Raw genomic sequence first — 25,176 nt, forward strand, 5'->3', positions numbered from 1 at the left:
AATGGCCGCGCGCAGCGTTTTCGCGCCCTCGTTAAGCGAGGGGAGGGCGTGAAAATGGCTGCCGGCCATTGGAGAAGCATCGCTGTACGGTGAGTAAAGCTGCTATTGGAACGCATTAAACTAAGTTTAATGCATTCCAATGGCTTTTTCCTTCCCGTACAGCGATGTTTTCACACAGTGAGGGTTAATCCGGAACGGATTAACCTCGCTGTGCGAGGCACCACTGTATTTTCTTTCTGTATTTGGAAGGAACCACTAGTAGTTTATGAAGGCTCTCTCCTCTTTTCCTGGGATTTATTAAGATTTCTCTATATAAAAGGCCTTTTTCCTCAAAGTACCTCTCAGGGTTCTCAGATCTTGGGGCAGAAGGACCCGCGGGAGGAGAAGGCTTCCTGTCCCAAACTCCCTCCCTTCTTCACCGCCGCAGATGAGACCTCGGGTTTCGTCACAAGCCGCTCTTTGAAAGCTCTATAGTTAAGGATTAGTTTGGCCTGCGCCGGGACAGGGTGGCGCTGCGGGTTAAACCGCAGAAGCCTCTGTGCTTCAAGGTCAGAAGATCAGCCGTCGTAAGATCGAATCCATGTGACAGAGGGAGCTCCCGTCGCTTCTCCCAGCTCCTGCCAACCTAGCCGGTCGAAAGCATGTAAAAATGCGCATCGATAAATAGGTACCACCTTGGTGGGAATCACGGCATTCCATGTCTAGTCGCGCTGGCCACGTGACCATGGAAACTGTCTTCGGACAAAACGCTGGCTCTACGGCTTGGAGACGGGGATGAGCACTGCGCCCTAGAGTCGGACACGACTGGACTAAAATGTCAAGGGGAACCTTTACCCTTACTAACCTCCCCTCTCTGCGTGCCCACCCACCCAGAAAGGACTCTGCCCCATTTCAACTGCCTGCCTTGACCCACGGCCTCCTCCCTCCCTCTCTCCTTACAGGTAGACCAGCTTTTCCACCTCAGCTCCCACTCGCGGGAGGAGTGCCGGAGAATTCTGGAGAAGCATCGTTGGAACCTCGCCATGGCCTCGCGCTACGTCCTCAGCAGAGGCCTCCGGGCCTGACCCACCTGACCGGAGAGAGTGGCCAGCCAAGGAGGACAGAGTAAAAAAAACCAAAAGGTGCTGGGCCTCTGCTGAGTTCTTCCGTGACAACCCCAGCACCCGCTGCTCCGAGATGGGGAGGAGCTCCCGGTTCCCCTTCTGGGAAGGGCTGCGGCGTAAGATCGGCCGCTGATGAGCAGCCGGGCTCCATGGCTCTTCCTCCGGCGGGAAGAGTCTGACCCTCAAAAGCCACGGGTGCTGCTTGTAGACCACAGCGTGGTGCTTAAACCACTCTCTGGGTGTCATTATGCAAACAACACTTTGCCCCCCCCCCCAAAGCAAGCTGTGTGCAGTTTACGGCAAGGACGGAAGGCTGAGATGACATCCAGCCGGCAACCCGAACCCGGGGGGGGGGAATCAAACCCGCCCAGAGGAGACCTTTAGTCTAGAGGGGCGGGGTAGAAGTCCAATAAAATAAAACAAAAATTAAAACTCAGGTTATCATGAGCAGAGTCTCGGCTGCAGCACTGCAGTTTAACCGCTCTGCCACAAGGCTTCTAGAGACACCCCCCTCCTTGTGCACCAATGCGGTTGCTCCACCCGCTGCATTTAGAAATTAAGTGGTGGAAGCTCCCTGCCGTCTTTGATTCTCAAGCCTGGACGACGCTCGTAACCCTTTCAGAGGTGATGGGCAATGGGGATCCACCTCCCCGTTGGCCAGATCATCGAGCCATCTCTGCTTGCCTGTGTGGGCGCTCCGGACGCCAGTCCTGGGTGAAACAGGACACAAGCTGGCAGGATCTTCTCCTGGACAAGCTGGATGATCTCCCTTCCCTCTGGGCGGTGCTGGTCTGTTCAAAACAGCAAGCAGTATCTACCTGGGCCACCCTCGGTGAATCAGATCTTATCCAGTTTTGGGAACTCAGGAGATTCGGGCCCGGCAACACCTTGGGCATCCCGGGAAAAGCCGGAAGCCTTTGGTTTACTTTACAGGGAGTGGTTCCCATCTAAAGCAGAGGTAACGGACCTAAGCCTTCATACCAGCACAAGAGGCAATCAACTCTAACTGAACGTTCATCTGTGCAATTAAACACACACACACACAAAACGCTCCCCCTAGATATGTAAAATAACATTTCTCATGATGGCCGCTGGAGACCTACCTTCTGAGTGAAGCGTCCTTGCGTTGTGCTGCTAAATTTCTACATGAAAGGAATGCTTTTGCATGCAGAAGCAGTCCATTGGGGGAACTGTCTCTAGTTCTTGGGGTCTAAAGTATCCTCGCAGCGGAGACATCAGGGCACAAGAAAAAACCCTCTGGACTGTTTTTCCCCCCACACACACTTTGGACTTATCTGAGTTTGCATGTAAACAATGCAAGTTGCATCTGTACATAGGCTGTAAATGGGTGAATAAAGACCTCTCTGTGAAAGGAAGCGACAGTGATTTGTATTTTAAAGATGGGCCACCGCCTCGCTGGTCTGAGCACCACTTTATTCCAGCCACGCCTACACATTTTAAGATGAACACATTGAGAAGCCACTTTCTTTTTGGGCTGGAGCTTCCAGAATTCCCCAAAACTAGCTGTCGTCGAACTTTTCCCTAAGCCCTGTGAATTAGATCCAGTCCCTATAGGTATGGAAAGATGAATAATCGTTTTAGGATGGCAGAGGCTGGAAGGGACCCTGTGAGTTATACAGTCCAGCCCTGTCAAGGAGACACACAGTTGGGGGGGGGGAGATTTTATTTTATTTGGTCCTTCCCTGGGGACGCAAAACCACCCAGAGCGGGCGAGGGGTGGGACGATCCCAACCTGACAGAAAGGTGGGAAAGAGAGCCATCAAAAGCACTCGAGACGAGGCAGAGAAATAAAACAGAATTCTACATACATTTATTCTTTGGTTCAGCAGAGAGGAAACAGTTAACGCTTAACAAACAAAGGGCCCCAAATCCTTACAAAAATCCATCGAAACGACTCCTTCTGCGTTCTGTCCGGTCTTATCGTCCTCCGGTTTCAGGAGCCACCCGGAGGCATCGTCGGGTTAATAAAGATGCATTCAACTTGGCCTCTGTGTCTCATGCCATCTGCCGGTTGTTATTCCCTGCCCTTTGGCTGAATGAAGCCTCTTCAAAACAGCCAATCCTCTCAACTTGGTGCTGGCTTTATGTCTTTATATAGAATTGCTCTGGCATTCCACGAGACACTTCTATCTTTCCAATCCGTCTCAATCAGCCCAGGGCCTGGAATAATTTTCTTTTTGGCTACAAATCCCAGAATCCCCAGCTAACACTACCCAAGAGCCCCAGTCTAACATAATAATAATAACAACCAACTTTTCCACACTGCGGACCACCCTCCAAATTTGTTATCAGAGGCAAATGGTCACTCCCAGGAACTTCAGAATCTTCCCAGTGTTTTTTTTTTCCCCCTTCAGCAGACCGATTCCCTTCTTTCGCCTTTGATTCCCACCTGAGTTAGATCCGAGTGTACATTTTGCCTCTGCCAGCTTCACGCCACCTTCCTTGCCTCTCTCGGCCCTTCCAAGAGCAGCGTCCTGGAGCCCACTTGGCCGGGAAATTAAAGAGCCCCTTCTTCCAAGCCCTCGGCTAGAAAATTGAAGTAATATTTCAAGATATAAAACACACACAACCAAAGTTAACAATATTATGAAAGCGTTTGGTTTCCTTGGAGTACAGAGGGAGGGGGCTGAAAAAACACCCCTTTTGCAGACCTGAAATTGCAGGGGACCCCCTTCCCCTTGAAGGCATACAGAAGGGGTGTGTGTTTGTGCGTGTGGGTTGTTGTTGCCGGGTTCAGTGGCTAAGGCAACGTGGCACCGATAACCAGTGCGATGGAGCCGTCTGACATCTTGGTTGGCACCGAAGGCTGAGGAGGTATTAACAGATAGTGGCAAGTCCCCCCCCCCCGCCCTCTTTTTGACAGTAAAACATTTGATAAAGGCGTAGTGGTTTCGGCAAGCAGCAACTCACAAAATGTCCGGCTTGGATGCGCTTCCCAGCACCCTGAAGGGTTGTGTTGTCCAGATCGGTCCCTCCTACGCTCGCAGTTGCCCTCACCCTGACACAAACACACACACAAGCGCTCGGGGGGCCCTGACCAAATCACAGTATGGTCAAGCTGGCCTCTCGTTTGCTCTACGAACACACTCTGCGATGGATCTCCTCCCCCCCCCCGCCTGCAGAGCTTCCCTACACGATGCCCGCTCTTCCAGTCCCGTCTCTTGCATTCCTCCGACACGTGAGGTGCTCTGGAACAGTTCCAGGATTGTGCCGGGACGCCCAAAATCCCCCCCAAGGCGGGAAGATTCATGGAATCATCACCCGGGAAAGCCCCTTTCCTTTGCTCTGTTGCAAAGGCGAAGCTCGACACAAGAGCCCATGTGCCACTGCAGATATTTCTGTTCCCCCCAAAAAGGTCCTCCTTTTGCTTGAACCCATCACTGGTGCCATCCCAGTCTATCTGGCAACTGAGTTCAATCGGTCTCTCTTCTTCCCCAGCCTGAGGTTTTTGCAGCCCCCCCCCCCCCCGCCCCGCCCTGGAGAAGGCGGCTGGTCTGGGCAAGACCCTTTTGACTTCCGCAGGGCTACCAAAATCTTCCCTCCTTGCCCAGTCAAGACCAGCCCACCGAGCAGAGAGAAACAGGGGTTCAGCCAGAGCTGCAAACAAGCCCACCTCCTCGCACTTCCACACCCATGTCAGCTCATCATCCTCTCCGTCTGTGCGGGAAGGAGAGGCCAGCGATGTGAAAGGAGCGGTGCCTCCGCCATCGGAGTGAGCCTGTCTGAAACCTCTCCCAATTTGCCAGGTGGAAGCAAACTTCCCCACCTCCTGCTCTTCCTCAAAAAGACCTCTCCAGCCCCCTCCCCTGCTGAAGATGATATCTGGGGAGAGTCGAAGGACCCCAAATAATGAGATGACTCGTGATGCCGGATGATCCAAAATAAGGAAAGGCACTTTGCATGGAAGACAAGAGTTCGGATCCAGACTCTTACCCTCCGCCACACACCCAGGCATTTCTCCCAAGACAGCTTCCCAAAGCTCAGAAATGTAAACTTTGTGGGGGGTTTCTTTTTACTACAAATCCCAGAATCCCCCCTGCCAGCATTGCCTTACAGGCTGGAGGAGGCTGTAAAAAGAAAATTAGTTCCCAGTTCTGTTGAACTGCAAGCAGGACTGTACCACCTTCTGTATCCGTGGGGCAGTGACTTCAAAACTCTGCTGTGTCCAGAGAGACCGTAGAGTTTTGGGTTCCAGGTGGGTGACCTGAGTTGGCAGTGGGGCAGAAGGAGCACCCGCATGGGAAAATCCTGTTGGCATCATGAGAGACTGCAAGGTTGGGCAGACAGACACACGGAGTCCACTCCAGTAGGGTTTATGCCCCACGGAACGTCCCTATGCATAACTGACCTCACAGGGGGTCTTCTCGGGGACCTGAGGGGGGAAATGCAAAGCATCTCGGGCCCCTGGGGACAATCCTTGTGCCTTCACGGAAAGAGGGATCTGAGAGTCAGCAGCTACCGACCAGGTGAATTGAGAAGAGGCCCCCCCCCCGCGCTCACACTCACGCTCTTCCCCCTTGCACACAACCCAAAGCCCACAGGGACAGCCTCCCCTGTCCAGCCGGGAGGGGGAAAGCCAGGATCCGCGATGCTTCTAGCTCGTCATCACCGAACTCCTTTGTCCCACTTCTCCTGTCTTCTCAAAGAACATGAAATCCTGCCAAGGAGAGAAGGAAGAAAAAACGTCAACATCCATTCCGTCCCCTTCCTCTCAAGAAGCACCAGATCTGTATTCTTGAAGGCTTTCACAGCCAGGATCTGATGATTGTTGTAGGTTTTTTTGGGCTATTTGGCCGTGTCCTGAAGGTTTTTCTTCCTAGCGTTTTGCCAGTCTCTGTGGCCAGAATCTTCCGAACTCTGTCTGTGTTCTGGTGTAGTATGTGGGATAGCTGAGTACGTATTTGTAGCGGTGAGATCAGCTTTTTATCCCTTTCAGGACATTGGGTGATTAGGTGATCAGGGTGGTTTTTTTGTTATGGGTGTATGTTTTGATAAAGGAGGGGAGACGATCTGTCACTGTGATCGACAGGAGTTGTTAGCTAGTCTTTCATGTGCAGTGATCATCACATATGTGAACAATAACAATACATGTAGACAAAGAAGAAGTATTCAGTGCAAAATACCGTATTTTCCATTTATAAGACGCCCCCATGTATAATTCCCCCCCCCCGCTTTTCTAAACCAAAATTAAGAAATCTAAGTGGGGCGAAATGGATTAAAGCACTGCAGGATCACTTTGATCCCTGCTTTCCCCTCCACTTATTTTTGTTCTCTCCTTGGTTACTTCCATGTATAAGACGACCCTCAATTTTTAGTCTAAAGGTTTCAGACAAAAGTATAGTCTTATACACAGAAAAATACGATACATTGTTTTGCTTTCTATATTGGACTGCATTTCCATTCTATAATGGACCGAAAGCACCAGATCAATTGATGGGACACACGGCTCGCTTAAAGTAAAAGAGAAAGTCAGCCATCCAAGCCTGCTCCGGATTCTTAAACTTCCCACCCCCTCCCAAAAAAAGAGAACCTTCCAGATTCTTATCCAAATTTATGAGCGCCCTTCCTTGGGAGGGAAGGAGAGGCATTAGGCAGGGGGTCCTGCCCCAAACTCACAATGAGGAAACACGCTCCCAGGAGCACCGCCTTCATCTTCACGTCCAGGTCCATGGGGAAATTAATGCCAAAGTTGTCCGTGTCGGTGAAGACTTCCTTGAGGAGACCGCCCCACTGTTTGCTGATGCGGCCAACGCCACGCGATTCGTCCCGGGTTTTCACCTGCAAGAGACGGTGGGGGGGAGGGGGAGGGACCCACAAGTCACAATATGCCGTCAATTCCGACTTCAGTATTTTTGGAGAAGACTCAAGACTCGGAACCATTTTTTCCAAGTCGTGTTTTTGAGTTCCTATTCGGGATGGGCCTCCTTGTCTGCTCCTGCCGCCACCGCCATCCTCATCATCATCTGCAGCCCAGCTTCCCCTCCAGGAGCCGGTTACTGCCTCTCTCCATGCACCCACCGCCCAGCGGATAGGCCGGGCGCATGGGCAGAGGCCAGCTCTGGGAAGGGAAGTCGGCCCGCGGTCTCCGCGCAATGCGCATGTGCCCGTCCGGCTTCCCTTCCAGGCCCACGGTCTCTGTCCAGCTGGGCGGCGCATGCGCAGCCTGAGTTTCACGATCCCTGTCGTTTGACCCTCCCGGGAGGCAGGGCAAGGCAAACGACCTGAGTTCCCAAGAAGGAACAGAATAATATATATATATATTTTTTTTAAAAAGTCCCTCCTCTTGCGCTTTTGCCGCACCTCAAAGTTCACGTCTCCGCCGCAGCTGAAGGCAAAGCAGGGTCCCAAAACCCGTAGCATCGTCTCCTTTTCGACGTTTTGAATGGAGAACTTGGGCGTGAAGGGGTGCCACGTCTGTACCACGTACCCAATGGTGGTGCCGGGCGGGCACTGCACCTCTAGCTGTGGGGAGAAAAGAAGAGAGTATCACGTACGGCCCTGTGCCATCTCTCCCACCCACTTTAAAACAGTTTCCTGGCACCCATCGCCGTGGGCTGCCATCGAACCCTCCAAATCTTAAGTCAGCAGCAACATCAGAAAAGGCCCACAGTAGCTTTGGAACCGGGCAGAACCAAAGGATCAATCGGTGTAACGCTCGCCTGCAGATTTGGTGCACAAGGGTGACATTCTGTCCTGTTCCAAAATAGTAGGTTTCTAGTCCTCAAGTTTAAAAACACCAGGGTGCCAGTTTAAAAGCATAGAAGTGGCATTTGGAAAGATCCCAACCAGTTTGCAAGTTGGTAAAAAAAAGGATCATGGCAAAAGGGGAACAGATCCGGTGTAAAATAAGGAAACTGTTATTTCTTAAAATGTATATACCACTTCATTTGTGCCATGCACTATTCAGGGTGGTTTACAATGATCAAAAGACAGCGATCCAAAACAAAACATGCAGAGAACAGCAAAGTAACCTTGGAGGAAAAGAATTAAGTAAGAGCTAGAACCGTAGGGATTTTGTTAGAGCAGAATTGCAAAGCAGTCTAACATTCAGAAATGGAAGTGAATGCATATATTTTGTGCGCTGCGTTAAGGACCACTCAGCTGAATTAACCACCACCCCTGGTTGGAAATGTGAGGGTGTCCTACAGCTCCCAGAATCCCTTCTGCCCTTACTAGCCAGGGATGGTGGGAGTTGTAGTCTCCCCACCCCAAAGCCACCCACCCAAACTGTAAGGCGGCAGGACCGGAGAGAGAGAGAGAGAGAGAGAGAGAGAGAGAGAGGCAGGCAGGCAGGCAGGCAGGCAGACAGACAGACAGACAGACAGACAGACCTCCTGAAGGCAACACGGGAACCAACAGCTGACGCACTTCAGGGGCCGGACCATCCGCAAGACCTCGCGCCCCGCGGGGTCATCCAGCCGCATGGAGAAGCGGCGCAGCGAGCCGCAGCAGTTCCGCGTACAGCAGTCGTTCCGCTCCTCCGCGTGGAAGACGGGCTGCCCGAGGCTGTTGCGCACCTCGTACTTATTGTTCCCTTCGAAGCCGATGTAAGCTAGGAAGGAAGGAAGGAAAGCGATTCGAGGGCCACCGTGGCACAGACTGAGCCACAGTCGGTCCACCCCTGGCTGCCCCCCATGCCAGAACCATGTACTGTGGCACCAAGGATCACCAAAACCTCACGGTGGCCCTTCCACCTTCACCCTCGGCCACCTCGGTGGCCGTTTTCAGTCCCTGCCACCAAGCGACCTGGTGGGCGGCTGCCTGTCTTCCTTAAAGCCTGTGCCACTCAGAAACTTTTGGGGAGGCAGACGGAGGTGGCCACGATGAGGGATCCCGTCAACCACCCGGGACACGTCTCCATTCTCGAGATCAAGCAAAACCTTACTGAGAAAAACCTTAAAGCCTGCCCTAAATCCCGGATCCCCCTCCAGCGGACCATCCAAAAGGATCCCTCGTCCGCTACGGCTTTTGGCCGCCTCGTGGCCCACATGGCCACCATTCTAGGTGGCCAATGGCTATCCTCAAGGCTGCTTGTGTTCCTGCCTGATGCTCAGAGAAGCCAGATTACCATTCGAGGATCCTGACCCACCCATCCTCCCCACAGGGGTGGGCCAATGGCCCCTCCACCCTCACCACCTCACCTGTTCTTTAAGACTGTGCCCTAGGTCACAACCGAGTTCCATCTTCAATGATGGAAAGAGGCCACTTTTGCCACGGTGAAAGCGAGGGGGTCAGAAAGCTACCTATTTTAGCCGCTTTCCCATTCATAATTTGGGGGGAGCAGGGCCTCTAATTGTGTAGACGGAAATTCCAGGATTTATTTTTGTGCAACTGGTCTTTAAAACACCAGCCCAATCCTTTGTCCGGGGCAACAAAATGAGAGAGAAGGCTTAAGAGGCCGGGTTCCCGAGGCATCTTCCTTTCTTGCTGCCCCGCTCACCTTCTACGAGCTCTACTTTCTGGTGTATCAACACTTGGTCCACCTGAGGAGAAAGAAGAACGCAAAAGCAGAGAGAAATTGCATTAAAAGGAAATTCCTAACCAATAAGAGAGGCCCACGCATGACACACGTTAAAGGTAAATGCATGCCAGGAGCATCTTTAAAAGGGGTCCAGTAGCTGCAGGGGCCGAACGGCGAATCCATTCTTGAGACTCTTTGATGTCTCACTTGGGAAGGGTCCCAGACGGACACCACATGAGGCGGGGGGGGAACATTTTCTCTCCCTGCCACCCCCTCCACAGCCTTACCTGGGCGAGATACTCCAACCCAGGAGGGATGTTGGTGGCCACAGGTATGTACGGGGTGATGGCGGCATGGGGGTCCGTCGCTTGTTGGTGGGGAGGGATGGCCCCGTGCTCTCGAATACCCCGGGGGGGAGGCTGGGGGGGAACGACGTGTCCTGGGGCCGGACTGGGATAGACGTTGAACCCAGGGCTTGGCGCAGAGGGGACGGACTGTGGCGGAGGCACTGGGTAAGGTGGCGAAGCCATGGGGTAGACTGGTTGGGCCACGGGATATCCTGGACGAGGAGAATTGAGAGAGAGAGAGAGAGAGAGAGAGAAGGGTGGTTACAACTGATTCACACCCCAGAAACCTAGAAACGACAACGGTGCCTTAAAGAAAAGAAGTGAGAAATTTCTTTGCCTACAAACAGAAGCGTTCCGAGAGGTGTCGTCTCCCAGAGGCAGAAACGGGAGGCAAAAGTGGTCCACAATCATTAAATCGATTGGGAAAAAAACTTGCCATTTTTACAAACTGCGGCCAACTCATGGTCTCCGTCTGCCCACCAAAATGTCTGCCCGATAAAACTGAGTAGTCTTCAAGGCACGACTCTGTCAAGGTGGCCTTTCTTGAACAGCCGGACCCGGCTACCCCTTTAAAAATGTTTGCAAGTGATCAGATCCATGGCTCCCCACAAGATCAACACAGATGTCTGCAAGCGCAGTTGACTATTATAAGGGGCCTGTGTTGCCTATTTTTAAAAAACGGAGATTAGACTCTGTGAATGAAGGGGGTGAGCCAAGGAAAGCAGGCTGGCCGGCCGGCTTGGAGGCTGAAAGGAAAAGCAAATTGCAATGGAAGAAAGAAAGGGAAGCAAGGAGAAAGGAGGAAGTCACTGCGGGCCACGTCAGCCCAGGTTTTGAAAAGGAAAAGCGACAGAAGAAGATGTCAACAAGTCCATGGGTAACGATGCGCCCATCATGGCGGTGAAGTGCCACGGACTCAGAGCAGAGCATGGGAAATGCCTTTTTGGATTCGGGGAGTCTCCCACCAACCGGCATTGCCAGCATGAGATGGGTCTGTGCGAGAAAGCAACTTCCCCAGATGCTGAGTCGGAGATGGCACCTCTCGAACGCAGGACCGCGGCAAACTGCTGTAAAGGAAAGTTAAAAGGCACCCGTGTGGGCAGGGATGGGAGAGAGCCCACACTCCTTTCCGAAGGTCAAGGGCGGGTAAAGAGGGCGCGCCTCCCCCCCAGATGTTTTTGGAGCACAACCATCAGGGCCCATTGCTACGGACTCGGCCGGCTGGGGGGGGCAACGCCCGCGGCTGCCCCACAACATCTGGAGGGTCAACCTTCAGGTCCCGCTCGAAGGAAACCCTCCTTCCTGAACTTGAGGTGCACCAGAACCTGCTGTGACAGAGGTGTGGTGCACTCTGCACATGCTCAGGAACATCCTCTTCGTTCAAGGCGCAGTGGGATGACCTGAACGAAAAGGTCAAGGGGGTTCAACGGGGCAGGGGGAAAAAAATCAAACAAGGTTCTTCAAGCCCAATGGATGCCAGGAAGGGGGAAAAAAGGAAGGTGACAAAGGAATCCACAGCTGGGTGCCGCCATCTCCCTCCATCGGCGCCTGGGTGAGTAAGCGGTGAGGATGCCTTGCAGACAGGGCGTGGGGGGGGCAGTGAGGCTGTTTCTCTGACCCCCAACAGGTCCAACGGCATTCCAGGCTTGTCCGGAAAAGGAGGCAGCAAAATCAGAGGCGCCCGAAGGAGGCGTTGCCAGGCTTACCTTGTTCGTGCCACCCAAGGTTGGGCAGGCGAAACCGTTGGCAAGCCACGCAGAATGCCTGTCACACCATCGCAGCCGCCGGTTGCAGGATTCAGGGAGCGATGGGGCCGAAAAGGAATTTTCCCCGTTTCTCCCCTTGGCTGCTGTTTGGACCCACCTCCGGTTTCCCTCCATCTCCCTTTATTTTATTTTAATTTTTTGCAAGCTGGCTGTCGGGCGTTCGAAAAGGAAAACCAACCCACCAGCCCAGAAACTCCGGGGCAGGGCAGGAAAAAGCACAGCAGAGCCGAGCTGAAAAGGCAGCAGAATAAGCACTCGAAATGATAGATGGCAGAGACAGGGAGGAATGACAGCACACCAGCCGGCCTGGCACCGCGGAAACATCAATACGACAGAGGTTTTAGCAGCACAAAGACAGACAAGAATGTGGCAAAGATGACAGAGATAAAGCAAGAGGAGGAAAAGAATGATGAATGAGCAGGCCAAGCCCAACTAGAAGCTGACTGGCAAAGCACTGAAGCCATCCGTCGTTCCTTTTTCCCCCTTTTCCTGGCACACACAGATAGCGTGCTCCTAAAAATGGAGGCTCTCTTTAGCTTACAACCATTGCGGGGCCTCCCTGAATCCATCTAGTCCACAACCCGCAGTTAACCTCACGTCCTGCATCGATTAAGTCCATGCATTTATTTATTTCATCTACATAAAATGTGCTTCCAGGTCACTTTTAAGAACAGGAGATATGAGTTGTATTTGACTTTACAAGAAGCCTAAGAGTGGCGGGTTTAGGTCCCTGGCTGTGGAGCCAGAGGTTGGGAGCTGGACCGGGGCCGGACTCTATGATCCGTAATGCCTCTTCCATCTCTGCAGTTTGAAGAGGATGATGAATCACTTTGGAAACGAATGTTAGGTATACCCTGTCTCCACCCCCATCACACGAAACAAACCCCCAACCCGAACCTTAAGGAATAGTTTAGGGATAGTGCAGGAGGAGATGAAAAGCCCAACACCCATAAAGAAACCCCACATACTGGCTTCTATGCATGATGATCTGCTAACAGCTGTTTCTCTAAATAGGAAGAAGAAGAAAGAAGTATGAATTAATTACAGAGACATTGAGAAAGTGAGAAGGAAGGAAGCTGGCCAGCCACCTAAGAGTATCAATCCGCACATAGATTTAGCAAAAATCAGGGGAGTATACTTAGGCACTTTTATCTGCCTATTGACCCTGATTGGGTCTGGATTGCTCGTTACTTCCAATGCTGGTCTACTCCAACATTAAGCGTGTGAAAAAGGACTTTCTTTTAAGCTGCTCCGGAATGTGCACAAGTAAAACTGTCTTGGGTGGCCTTCAGTTATTCGAAAATGTCTCCTTGCCCAAATCCTTGTACACCTTTCATGATTTTATAAACCAACTCTGCCCATTAACCCGGACGTTCTGCCTCGATGTCCCCAGCAGAAGGGCATGGCTGCGGAATTCAGAAAAGTTACTTTTTTCAGGCTGCCACCCACAAAACCTTCCCTGCCGATGGGGGGGGGGGGAACAGCAATGTTTCACCCTGTCCTTGGCAAAAGCCTGCTCTTGGGGGGGGGGGGGGATTGGCCACGTCAGTTTATGGGATGCTGCAAGCCTATTTTTCATGCCGATCCCAAGAAAAGCCTTGACTCTTTTAATGCCTGCCTAAGCAAGCCTGCACAACTGCATCTAATGTGCCAGACAAAATTAACTGGACATTGCTCAGTCTGGCTCGCCATATAAATCTAGGCGTTCTCTTGGCACACACAGAGAAAGAGAGAGAGAGAGAGAGACAGAGACAATGCTGATGAGCTGTGCACAGTCTCCGGCCTCATCTTTGCTGCTTTCAGAAGTGGTGTAAAGAACCTTATTTTTTCATTTGTCCTCCTACACTGTTTTGGTAACTGTGATGATTTTAGTGTCTGGGCTGGGTCCCCCCCCCCCCCCAGTGATGTCTGTTAGCTGCCTAGGTTTTCCAGGGGGAAAGCTCGCCAAAACATGCCCTAAACAAATAAGGAGAATTTTTTAAATGGTGGAACTGAGTTTGACTTTAAATATTTTCACTGCATCAGAGGCCACTCCTTTGCCAAAGTCATGCATGCATTTCCTACAGGCACATAGGAAAAATAACTTTTGGGTTCCCACCCCTTTGGAAAGATAACAGTGGAAAAGAAAGACAGAATATCAAAAAAAACAACAACAACAAACAAGCCAAACCTGGAGTGGCCATATTCTCTCTGTCCTCAGGACGGGAGGGGAAACCGAGTCCCTTTTTGATCAACACCCCTTCCTTCCTTCCATCTGTCGGTCCCTGAAAGAGGTTAAAAGGATGACATCATTTTGGCACATTCCATACCAGAGGTTTTTTTATTGACTTTCAGATAAGCCCCCAAAACAAGCTCTAAATTACAACAATGGCAGGAATCAGCTGCGAGAAAGGTGGTTGAGCGAAAAACATTGGGCAAAGAATGAATGTTGGACAATGAATTACGATGAGGTGTTTCTTTAAAAAAAAAAAAAAACAGGAAAAGAGTGGATTTCAGAAAGAGGTCTAGGAAGTGCTTCCATGGAGCACCAGAGGTTCAGAGCGGGAGACAGAACCTTTACAGTCACCCTCGGAAGAGAATGGTCTTTGGCAGCCTGGGGAAGGGCAGCCAAGATGGGGCCAGCCTGGCCTCCGGTGGGAGGGAGTTCCGAAGTCTAAAGGAGCAGCCACCGCAAAGGCCCTTCTTCTGTGTCCTCCATCAAAAGGAGGTGGCAGGATGGAGAGAAAGGCTTCTTCGGATGATCTGAACACCCGAGCCAGCTCATCATTTGAGATCGCTCGGACCCAAACTGATTAGGGCTTTTCAGGTTGAAAACAGGACTTTGGGGGGTGCCTGGAAACCATGGGGGAGAAATTGGTTAACTCATCATTACTCATTGCTATTTGTGTCTGTGCAACACTTCACAGTTCCTCCTTCGTGGACATGTGCGAACATATACACTCTTCTGTGGTCCGCGTTTGGGCACTCGGTTCCCCTACGCAAGCCACAGTGACACGGGCCTGCAATGGAACTGGAGGAGCGATAAGGCCACCTGCCTAAAATCAAAAAGATCTCTAGTTCCTCTCTGGAGGAAAGCAAAACCGAAACCTTTCCTGCACCAACGAAGATCCTATGCCTTCTCCTACTCCTCTCCCTTCCATTCCCACCTCACCCCACTTTCCACCTTTCTGTCACCACCCCAGAGATGGGAGGCCTGCTGACCAGAAACGACCCCCATCCACCCACCCTCAAGAAGTCGTTAGCAGCAGAATCCTGCCCCTCCGATGGAAAGCAAGAAGGCGTTACCACCTCTTGTTTTCCTCCATTTGCTTTCCTGGCAAAGCCTTTGCGCTTCCTCCCAGTTTGGACGGGCAAGCAGAAATCCGACAGGTAAAGCTTTTCTTACTGCAGCAAATAAGAAGTGCTGCCTCAGTGGAATTCCGAGCTGCTTTTAAAGGCATTGAGAGTCAACGGGGCGGAGCAAATAGTCTGGACTCAGGAGACCTCAGATCAAGTCCGAAAGAAACTCACTTGGCAGCAGTAAAGCACTCAACACACATCACCCTAAGTTCATAAGTAAGATGATGGCAGGCAACAACAACTTAAAGGCATATACTATGTGTCCAAAGGCCACAAGAGAAAAAGCCAAAGGTTGCATTCACACATGCCTCTACTGAAAATTTCAGATCACATGCATCGAGTTACAAATGATTTGACATTTAAAACTTACAGCCAAATCATTTAAAGCCCCCGGGGAAGTACACCAAGTTACGTATTTATTTTCTTGCTTGTGTTCTGTCTCTCACGCCCAGCACAAAACATGCACGTAAACAGCTTCAGTCTCCTGGCAAGAAGGCTCCAGCTTTTCAGGCAGAAGGAACATCTGACTCACAGCCCTGGGCGCGCACAGCGCCTCTGAACTCCACCAGGGAGAACCTCGAAACAGATGCAGAAAAGTTGCAGAAGACAAGAGTCGCAGATAACGCAACCCAAGGAAATCTGGAAATGTGCATTTTGGAAGTCCGCGGGATGTTCTAGGCCACACACCGTTTGTATATACACAGAGACAGAGGCGCTTGGCTTGCAAAAACAAAAACAAAAAACAACTCACCGAGATGTAAACACACAAGATCTAACACACAGACACACACACATGCCGAGTCCCAGCCAGAAAACCTCTTAGAAAGACCTCACCCACCCTCTCCTTCCTTGGAGCTTGGCAGCAGAGAAATGGCTTCTGCTTTTCTCTGCAAAGCTGCCCATGTGACTCATGTGAAACTGGATCCCCCCCTCAAGTCAGCACCAGAGCTGCCCTTCCTCCGTCCCCTTGGAAGCCGGGGGAAGGAGGAGACACCAGGAAAGCAGGAAACACAACACACAACAAGCACATAACAACTCCCATGCTTTTTTTTGGTATGCCTCACTGTGCCTCCTGGGCAGGGGCTCAGGGATCTCTATAGGGTCCCTTCCAGCTCTAAGTTCTAAGTAAAAGAGAGTCCCTACAGAGGAGGGGCAGGATCTGTTCTCGATCGTCCCAGAGTGCAGGACACAAAACAATGGGCTCAAGTGACCGGAAGCCAGGTTTAGGCTGAATATCAGGAAAAACCTATTAACTGTTAGAGCAGTACGACAAGGGAGCCCATCACCTTGGGAGGTGGCAAAGCACTCCAACGATGGAGCCCTTCAAAGGGAAAACTGGACCGCCCTCGGTCCGATCTGCTTTGATTTGGATTCCTGCCTTGAGCGGGGGGGGGGGGGGTTGGACTGGATGGCCTTCAGGGACCCCTTCCCGCTCACCTGATTCTCTTATTTCTAAAAATCCTGACCCTGCCACCTCCCTTCACCTGGGCATTAATTCGCTTGCCTTCCCTCCCCTTGCAAACAAACTAGGGACCCGGACTGTTTGGAGAAGCTGCCTCTTATTTTTTAGGGGACTACAATTCCCATCCTCCTACGAACCGGCCCTGCCGTCCAAACCACGGCTCCAACGCCCGCCCCCCCCCGGTCCGAGACTCCCTTCCTTGCTCCCTCCCAAACGTTATCATTCACCCTCCCTGTTCTCCAGACCAGGTTTGCCTTTTGTCTTTTCTATAGCTGCACAAACTGGCTTTTCAAACCGCTCGGCTCTGCCTGGAAACCTCATGATGTGGCCACCCCGCAAGGAATAAATGGGGCCTGGCACCTCCTCCGGCTGGCACAGGAAGCTCTTCTCACCCACATGGGTGGCACCCGGCCTTCTTTGTTCCCAAACAGAGAGCCGGGCCGGGGAGGGCTCCCTCCTCTCTGCCTCTCCCACTCCAGCTGACGACGGAGCCAGCTGACATTTCCTCCAAAGGCCCGTAACCTTTGGCTTGGCGCAGGCAGCGGTGGGTCTGCGCTGGGTTTTGCGTGGGAAGGGAGCGGTCCCTTTACAGCTGAGAGATGGAGAATTTCCTGGGCTCCCCCCCCCAAGGAACCCAGAAAGATGGGAGCCCAGGATTCCCTCCCCTTTGTCTCACTTATTCTTTGCCACAAAGTTACACCATTGTTATCCTTTCACTCGATATTATATTAAAAGGATATTTTCTCCCTCTTCCCTCCCCAGTTTCCACTCATACAAATAAAACACAGAAATTTAGGCCCATACAAGGCGGAGAACCCAGAAATCCCAGCGATTCCCCTGTCCTTCCTTTGCCAGCACAGAATTTCGCCTGCAAATCCTTCTTCCGCCTCTCGCCATCAAAAACAACGCGCGGGGAGGGCGTGATTCAGAGTCCACATTTTGGACTGTAAGTTCCTAGAGGCCGGAGAACTCTGCTTTTAAAATAGAAATGATTTTTTTTAAAAGCCAAATGGGGGACTCTAGGTAGAATAACTGGTGGTGCTGGAGAACTATGAAGACTTCTGGGTATCACAGAACTCTTCAGCGGACAACAGCAAGTTCATTTTAGAAGGGACGCCCTGGTCATCTGTTTTCGGGGGGGGGAACAACCCAGAATCTTGCACCACTTCAGAGGGAAGAGGTTGCAAGAGCCTGAGCTGGTTTGGACAAGGCAGAGGGGCATCGGAAGCCACCCAGAGCCCTGCGGGGGTGGGGGGAGGATCACAACCGGTCCCTTCGGTTCCTGCAGAGTAGACCAGGTTGGATCCCCAAGGGGGTCTGGAAAGAGGGATCAGGGCGAGATGATGTCCTGGGGAAAAACCGAGAGTTCAGAGAAGTTCCCTTTTGGGGTGCGTGGGTGGGGGGGGACTTCCAACACCCAGCATCCCCCCCCCAGGGACATCGCCATGGGCGGGGGCGGGGGGGGGTAACGGCCTGGGCAGGGTCGTTCCGGAAAGGAGTGGCCTGAAAGGAACGGGAGAAGGGAAGGAGGCGAGGCCAGCGACTCCCCGGGCTCTGGGAAGCAAAACATCCCATAATCCAAGCCAGCGGGGGGGGCAGAGAAAGGGGGTCTGCGGCCCTCCTGGCCACCTCCGCGGTGGGGAAACCCCAGGGGGGGGCTCGACATGCGGCGGGGGAGAGGGCGAGAGGGAGGAGGGGGAGGCAGATCCGTTACTTTTAGGAAACTCGGAAACGTTCCTTTTTTTTGGCGCCCCCCCCCCCGGCTCCTGCGATTCTCGCCCGCCAGCCAAAGCCATAAACCGTCCGCGCGACGCTCCTTTTCTCCGGCCCTCCTTCTCTGCCCCCCCCACTCCGCTTTTGCTGGTCTTGTCCCCAAGAGGGGGTGGGGCAGACCCCCCCACCCCTTCCCTCTACTCCCCCCCTCCACAGACCCCTAAGTTTGGGGCGATCGGCAAAAGGTCCAAGGAACCAAGCCAAGCCTCGGAATCACCAACCCCCCTCCAGCTGTTCTCCCCCCCCCGGCTCGCCCTGGCAAGCCCCACCCCGGGGTCCCAGATGCCAGCCTGGCACACACACACACACACACACACACACACACACCGAGTTAGGGGGCACAAAGAACGACACCGAAGGCTGCCCAGCTTGGCTGCGGTTTAAAAAACCTTGCCCCCCCTTTTTTTAAATGCTTGCAAAAATAAAAATAAAAGTCCTGGCATGCCAAGCGCCCCCTCCTTCCCTCCCCGGCCGTGGCATCCTCTCTGCCACCCCCCCACCCTAGTTTTGGAACACACACACACACACCCGGGTACCTCCACGCCCCGCCGCCGCCGAGAAGCCGGGCCGAGGGAAGGAAGCGCCGGAGCAGAGCCGGGGGGGGGGGGAGGAAAAGGAGGAGCCCCCGCCTCGCCCGCCCGCCCGCCCGCCCGCGGGAACCCCGGATCGCGAGCGCCGGTCGTGGGAACGCGGCAGCGGCGGCGGCGGCGGCGGGCTTTGTTCTGCTGGCCGGAGGGAGCGGGGCTGGGGAGGGGCTGCCCGGCGGGGGGGGCGGGCTTTTAACCCCTGCGCGCCCTGGAAGGCGAGGAGGGACGGGGGGAGGGCAAGGTGCTGAGGGACCGACCACGGAGGCTGTGATGGATTGGGCCCCCTGACCTCCTCCGCGGATGGGCACAGTCCTCGCCCTCCTCGTCCCACCCACCCCCCTGTTCTTGGGCCAGCCCCTCCCCCTTGCTGCTTTTTGGGGGTCCCCCAATTTCTCCACCACTACACCACCGCTTTCCCCCTCCCTGCCGAAAAATCCCATTTTTCATTATTTTTCTTCTGACCCAGAGTTCCTTGTCACTTTATTAACTCCTGCGGAACAGGTAATTGCTAATATATGGGAGACTCCAGTGCGCCCCCCCCAAAAAAAATCGGAACACCAATGGCTTCAGAAAGTCTGGGACCCTTTTATTATGGACAAAAATCTTCCCAACAGTTTAGGGGGGGGCAGAGACCTCTCTCCTAGACAAGCCAACTTTGTCTTTCAAGGGGTCCCCTTCTTTGAATAGGGCTGAACAAGGGACCCCATATATCAAAACATGCTATGCTTCTCAGTGGACATTGGAGAAATCACTCAGGACTGTACCTCTCCAGCCGTCACAGAACGCCACCTCTTCAAGCCACATCACGATCCAAGGAAGAGCACACAAAGTATTTTATGTGATGCCAAAGTTGAGGTTCAGTGCGATGTGGACGGGCGCCAGTTCACTTCATATAATGTGTGCGATCATAGCCATAGAACGGCCAAGCTGGAAGGGACCCCGTGGGATCATCTAGTCCAGCCCTGGTCAAGGAGGCCCCATGGGGGATTCAAACTCCCAACCTCTGCCTCCACAGCCAGAGGCCTCAACCCCTGAGCGATCCAGCAGTCATTAATTAGATAACTAACCCGGATAAAGGAACAATGGTTTAGGACAGTATAATAGTACAGTATTTGGTTTAATGCTTAACTGGTATATAATCGAATGCTCCGTTTTTAGTTTTTTTTTAGTTGAAAGTTACATTTGTTATCTTTGTTCTCAGTTTTCTGTTACTAAAATATTAATCTTTTTTTAATTCTTCTGATCAAAGTAAAGGGTAACCGTTTGGTCCAAACAAAATAAAGCCCAAGCACAAAAAGAGGCAATACTGTACCTTTATAGACCACTAAAAAAATAACCATACTTCTTTGTTTGGAGAACTGGGTTGCGGCACTCCATCCACGGGGGGGGGGGGGCTCCGTTGCACTCATAAAACAGCTGCCAGACTCCCAACTTCCATCTAAGAGACAGGCCAGGCCAAAATCATCTTGCCAAGAATGGCTGGACGTAACCTCTCAGAACAACCTTCCTGGACAAATCCATCTTGCCACAAATTTTTGGACTTTTAGGTTTTGGGGCTTTATTTGCACTGGCACAAAGCTGATGAAGTGGCGTTTCAATTCACGAAAGCTCATGTAACAACACAAAGCCAGAGCAGCCTCCAGTGCGTGATGGGTGATCCTGTGGTTTATTCACCAGGCAGAAGGAGCCAATTGTGCCAAATTAAAGTCAAAGACAGTGACAGATTTTACTTTCTTGGGCTCCGTGATCCCTGCAGATGGGGACAGCAGCCACGACATTAAAAGACGCCTGCTTCTTGGGAGGAAAACAATGACAAACCTAGACAGCATCTTAAAAAGCAGAGACATCACCTTGCCGACAAAAGTCGGAATAGTCAAAGCTATGGTTTTTCCAGTAGCGATGTATGGAAATGAGAGCTGGACCATAAAGAAGGCTGACCGCCAAAAAATTAATGGTTTTGAATTGTGGTGCTAGAGGAGACTCTTGAGAGTCCCCTGGACTGCAAGGAGAACAAGCCTATCCCTTCTGAAGGAAATCAACCCTGAGTGCTCACTGGGAGGACAGATCCTGAAGCTGAGGCTCCAGTACTTTGGCCATCTGATGAGAAGAGAAGACTCCCTGGAAAAGCCCCTGATGTTGGGAAAGTGTGAAGGCAAGAGGAGAAAGGGAGGACAGAGGACGAGATGGCTGGACAGGGTCATCGAAGTGACCAACATCAATTTGACCCAACTCTGGGAGGCAGTGGAAGACAGGCAGGCCTGGTGTGCTCTGGTCCATGGGGTCACGAAGAGCCGGACACAACTTAACGACTAAACAACGACAAAGGGAGCCTCGTGGCGCAGTGGTTAAAACGCTGTGCTGCAGCTAAAACTGTGCTCACGACCTGGGGTTCAAATCCCAGGTAGCCGGCTCAAGGTTGACTCAGCCTTCCATCCTTCCGAGGTCGGTCAAATGAGTACCCAGCTTGCTGGGGGGGCAATGTGTAGCCTGTATAATTAAATTGTAAACCGCCCAGAGAGTGCTTGTAGCGCTATGGGGCGGTATATAAGTCCAATAAATAAATAAATAAATAAACAAAGTCAAATCAATGCTTTTTTTCTCTGGTGAACATAAAAGAGTTTTCCATTTGCAGTCGCCTCTGGCTGATGCAGAATCTATGTGGCTGGTGTCGAGAGACCGTCTGGTCTGCTAAGTGGTGCCGTGTACAGCCATTAGCGGTATCTTGTACAGTCCAGAAAGAACAAAGAAAAGGCCAATGGTTCCCCAAGATCACGCAAATGTAAGAGCTAGGGGATACCTTTACTGAACTACAAAACACAAACAAACTTGCAATCTGTGTGATCATTTTAGTGATATAATAAAGGCATCACCTTCCTTTTGTGTTTGTGTAATCCTGAACCACATGCCTCTTGTCCTAGTTCTTTCCAGACAAAGGTAAGAGTGGGAGATAACCCAGATCAGAGTGGCTTGGCTCAGAGAGATAGCAAACTAACGATTATTCTCAAGATGCGTGATTTTCACTCGCCTACTAAATCACACCCTAGCTGATGTGGAAGTCGCTCATGTTTTCCCCTCCTCTTTTCCTGAGATCTGTAACCCCATTTGGCTTTGTATTTTTTATAGACACATTTTGTTTTTTCTGTAATAAAATTCTTTATTTTATTTTGGTCCATAAAATAATAAAATAATTTTATTTTAGCATGTATACATTACTGAAACAGCGACGTCTACATTGGCTCGGGCATGTCGGGAGAATGGTCGCTGGTCGGATTCCGAAAGATCTCCTGGATGGAGAACGAGTGCAGGGACATCGCCCCAGAGGAGGTCGGCCCTCAAGGGAGATGTCATCCCATTATATTCTGAAGACAAAGCCTCATCTTGACTCCTGCCGCCCCAGCCATGGAGGGTGCCTTCGTAAGCCTCTGGAACAGCGTTTTGGACTGCAAACACCACAGGAAAGTGACCTGGGGCAGAGATGAATGTGATCAGGAAGTCTCTTTCGAGCTCTGCTTATTGCTAGCAAAAGTAAATCAGCTATTCCTCACGGTGTTTGCTTTGCGTAATCGAACAAAGAGGCAAAGTACAACTTTTCTTGAGTCTCCTGTGTGCAAAATGGTGATTTTTAATTTCAGCACTGGGGAGACAGGCCACTGCTCGGTTGCAGACCCAACACCAGTCACCAAGCTGATGTGCCTTTCTAAGTTAAATGAAGTTTGATGAATACCAAATACTATTCCACCGGCCACCAAAGTCCCACCAGCCCGAGGAACCTGGCTTCGAAGAGGGGCCAGGACCGCCACGAGGAGGATCCAGATGCTGGGCTGGAGCTGTCCACGAAACGTGGCTGCTTCCTGACATCCTTGGTCGGGCCAGCCGGCCCCATCTCCATCCCCCCCCCCACCCGGATCTCTGCTGCTGGTGCTCCTTCTGTGGGACAAGGCAGCTGAGCCTGTAGGCGTGTCACACCCTCTCCTGCCCCAATATCGGGCTCCCCAGGAGAACGTCAATTTCTGCAAGGAGCAAAACGCTGGATGGAAGGTGTTCCCGAAACTCTGCTGCTTGCTGTCTTCCTGGTCGGGCCAGGAATGTCTGGGGGGCTTTGCTCCTGTGGAACTCTGGCCCCTCTTTCTGTAAGAGCAGCAAGCCAAGAACCAATATCACATATGCCCACTTCATGCTGTTTCTTGCCGTGGACGGGCGCCAGGAAAGGGGCCCCCCACCAGTGCCAGGGGCCAGAAGTGTGCCAGGCAGGGAGGAGAAATATGGACAGACTTCAAGGCCCCCAGAGGTAGACCCAGGAGCCATTCTGTGACCAAGACTCTGAGGGCAGACAGGAATCAAAAGCTTCTGCTCCTTTAGGGCAGGATATTCGCTGACAATACAGCCACTTGGACAGGAATGAGGCAGGATGATGCTTCTACTACTGGAAGAGCAGCAGCAGCAGCAGCAGCAAGCAGGCAAAGAACACAAACCGGTTCTAACTACTGGGTGGTAAACAAAAAGAAGCTGACGGCATAGACCAAGACCCAGGTCTACAGAGCTTGTGTCCTGAGCACACTCCTGTCCCGCAGTGAGTCCTGGACCCTTTGTGTACGGCAGGAGAGGAAGCTGAACACCTTCCATATGCGTTGCCTCTGACGGATTATCGGTATCACCTGGCAGGACAAAGTTCCAAATAGAGTCGTCCTAAAACGAGCTGGAATTTTTAGTATGTATACATTACTGAAACAGCGATGTCTACGTTGGCTCGGGCACGTCGTGAGAATGGCTGATGGTCGGATTCCAAAGGATCTCCTGTATGGAGAATCAGTGCAGGGTAATCGCCCCAGAGGGAGACCCCCAGCTGCGATACAAGGAGATCTGCAAGCGGGATCTGAAGGCCTTAGAAACAGACCTCAACAGATGGGAAACCCTGACGTCTGAGCGTTCAGCCTGGAGGCAGGCGGTGCATCACGGCCTCTCCCAATTTGAAGAGGCCCTTGTCCAGCAGGCCGAGGCAAAAAGGCAGTCTCGAAAGCAGCCAAATCCGGGAGGCAGAGAGGGTACAGATTGTACAGTATTTGTCTTCAGTGTGGAAGGGATTGTGTCACTCTCAAATTGGCCTTCTCAGCCACACTAGACACTGTTTCAAGTCCTCGATACAGAGTACGTTACCATAGTCTCTTGAGACTGAAGGATGCCTAACTTAATAAAATTATATTTTAAAAAAAAGATGACAGTAGCTGAAGCTGCCACAGGGAGAGAAGACGGAATAGTAAAGGTAGAAGCATGACACAGGACTGAGGTGTGGGCGCCATTGAGCGGAAATGGCGATCCTAGAATGACGTCCAGAAGGCGTAAATGGGCTGTTCTTGCAAAATCAAGGCTGCCGTTTCCTTTACTATCCAAGTAGCTTTTGGTTGGTCGTTAATACTTTCCAATATTCAGATGGGGTGTTTTTTAAATGTATGTTGGAGGATGTTCCATTATATGGGCTGACTCTCTTGTCTTAGACGAGTTATAAGCTGGTTCAGAGGGCTGAGAAAACGGTTTTATAGCACTGTTTTGATTTCGACGTTGTCTTGCTGGCTTTTATGCGCCTTGCTTTTATGGCTTGATGTGTCATTTTTATTACCACTCCGTGCCTTTTAATGGGGAATTCAGTGTATAAAGTCTTTCTAAAATCATAATAAAATAATAACTATAAACAACAAGAAGAGGAGGTGTGGTTGCGTTGCCAAGCAATGTTGCTTCGATCCGACAAGACTCTCAAAATGCTTTTTTCACTCTTGTTTTGTTACCGTGCGAGGACCGGGAGAGAAAAAGAGGGGCGACTCGTGAGTTTTATGCTTCCTGATTCCACACTTGCATGGCACACTCAGAAGGATTTTTGTTTGTTGGTTTAAAATATTCCCCCCCCCCCGCCTTACTCCTTGGAAAAGGGTCATACAAAACAGTGTTGTGTAGGCATATTTCCTTTCTTTTCTTTTTTTTCTTCTCTTTTGTTGAGCAACGCCATCTTGGAAACGTGCTGATTTTGAATTGTTATTATTGTATTTTTATATGTGTCAATTTGTCATGCTTTTATCTATGTAAGCCGCCCCGAGTAGATGATGTCTAGAGGGGCGGGGTAAAAATCGAATAAATAAATAAATAAAATATTTACTCGCAAGTAAGCCCAACTGTGTTCAACGGCTTATTTCTAGGGAAAGGCGCCCAAGACGGTGACCTGAATCCATCCCAGTTTTAATCTAGGACAGAAAAGATCAGGGTGGACACAAACTGGGAATCTTCCGGTCCGTCTCTCCCTTCATTTCATAAAAGGCTGACTCATCCAA

At 51.5% G+C, this 25,176-nt stretch overlaps 2 protein-coding genes across 12 annotated transcripts in view; one reads left to right on the forward strand and one right to left on the reverse strand.

The window, feature by feature from the left end:
- TNK1 (tyrosine kinase non receptor 1) overlaps positions 1-3,391 on the forward strand; it is a 36,168-nt gene extending 32,777 nt beyond the window's left edge. For all 4 annotated transcript variants that reach the window (XM_078378486.1, XM_078378487.1, XM_072977222.2 and 1 more), the window contains one exon: positions 942-3,391. In XM_078378486.1, the coding sequence (XP_078234612.1) occupies positions 942-1,064 (123 nt within the window). In that variant the 3' untranslated portion in view covers positions 1,065-3,391. The remainder of the gene's footprint in view (positions 1-941) is intronic.
- Positions 2,913-18,892, reverse strand: LOC110082342 (phospholipid scramblase 2). Of its 8 annotated transcripts, none has more exons than XM_072977223.2 (8): positions 18,809-18,892; positions 13,869-13,962; positions 9,873-10,144; positions 9,565-9,607; positions 8,456-8,676; positions 7,425-7,586; positions 6,741-6,902; positions 2,913-5,781 (listed from the first exon to the last, which is right to left on the reverse strand). In XM_072977223.2, the coding sequence occupies exons 2-8, from the start codon at positions 13,879-13,881 to the stop codon at positions 5,719-5,721; spliced, it is 936 nt and encodes a 311-aa protein (XP_072833324.2). In that variant the 5' UTR covers positions 13,882-13,962; positions 18,809-18,892; the 3' UTR covers positions 2,913-5,718. The 8 variants fall into 8 exon arrangements, with proteins under 8 accessions (XP_072833324.2, XP_072833325.2, XP_020655461.3 ...); XM_072977224.2 differs by having other exon boundaries at positions 18,801-18,848; XM_020799802.3 differs by lacking the exon at positions 18,809-18,892 and adding an exon at positions 16,860-17,537.
- Between the last annotated feature and the right edge of the window lie 6,284 nt (positions 18,893-25,176).

Source organism: Pogona vitticeps, chromosome 6 (assembly GCF_051106095.1).
Source record: "Pogona vitticeps strain Pit_001003342236 chromosome 6, PviZW2.1, whole genome shotgun sequence".
NCBI lineage: Eukaryota > Metazoa > Chordata > Lepidosauria > Squamata > Agamidae > Pogona > Pogona vitticeps.

Excerpts from the sequence above, each read along its gene's own strand:
- LOC110082342 (XM_072977223.2), bottom strand. Across the intron at positions 7,587-8,455 it reads TCCCGTGTTGCCTTCAGGAG|CTAGAGGTGCAGTGCCCGCC; the intron begins GTCTGTCTGTCT and ends TTCTCCCCACAG. Across the intron at positions 6,903-7,424 it reads GCGGAGACGTGAACTTTGAG|GTGAAAACCCGGGACGAATC; the intron begins GTGCGGCAAAAG and ends CGTCTCTTGCAG.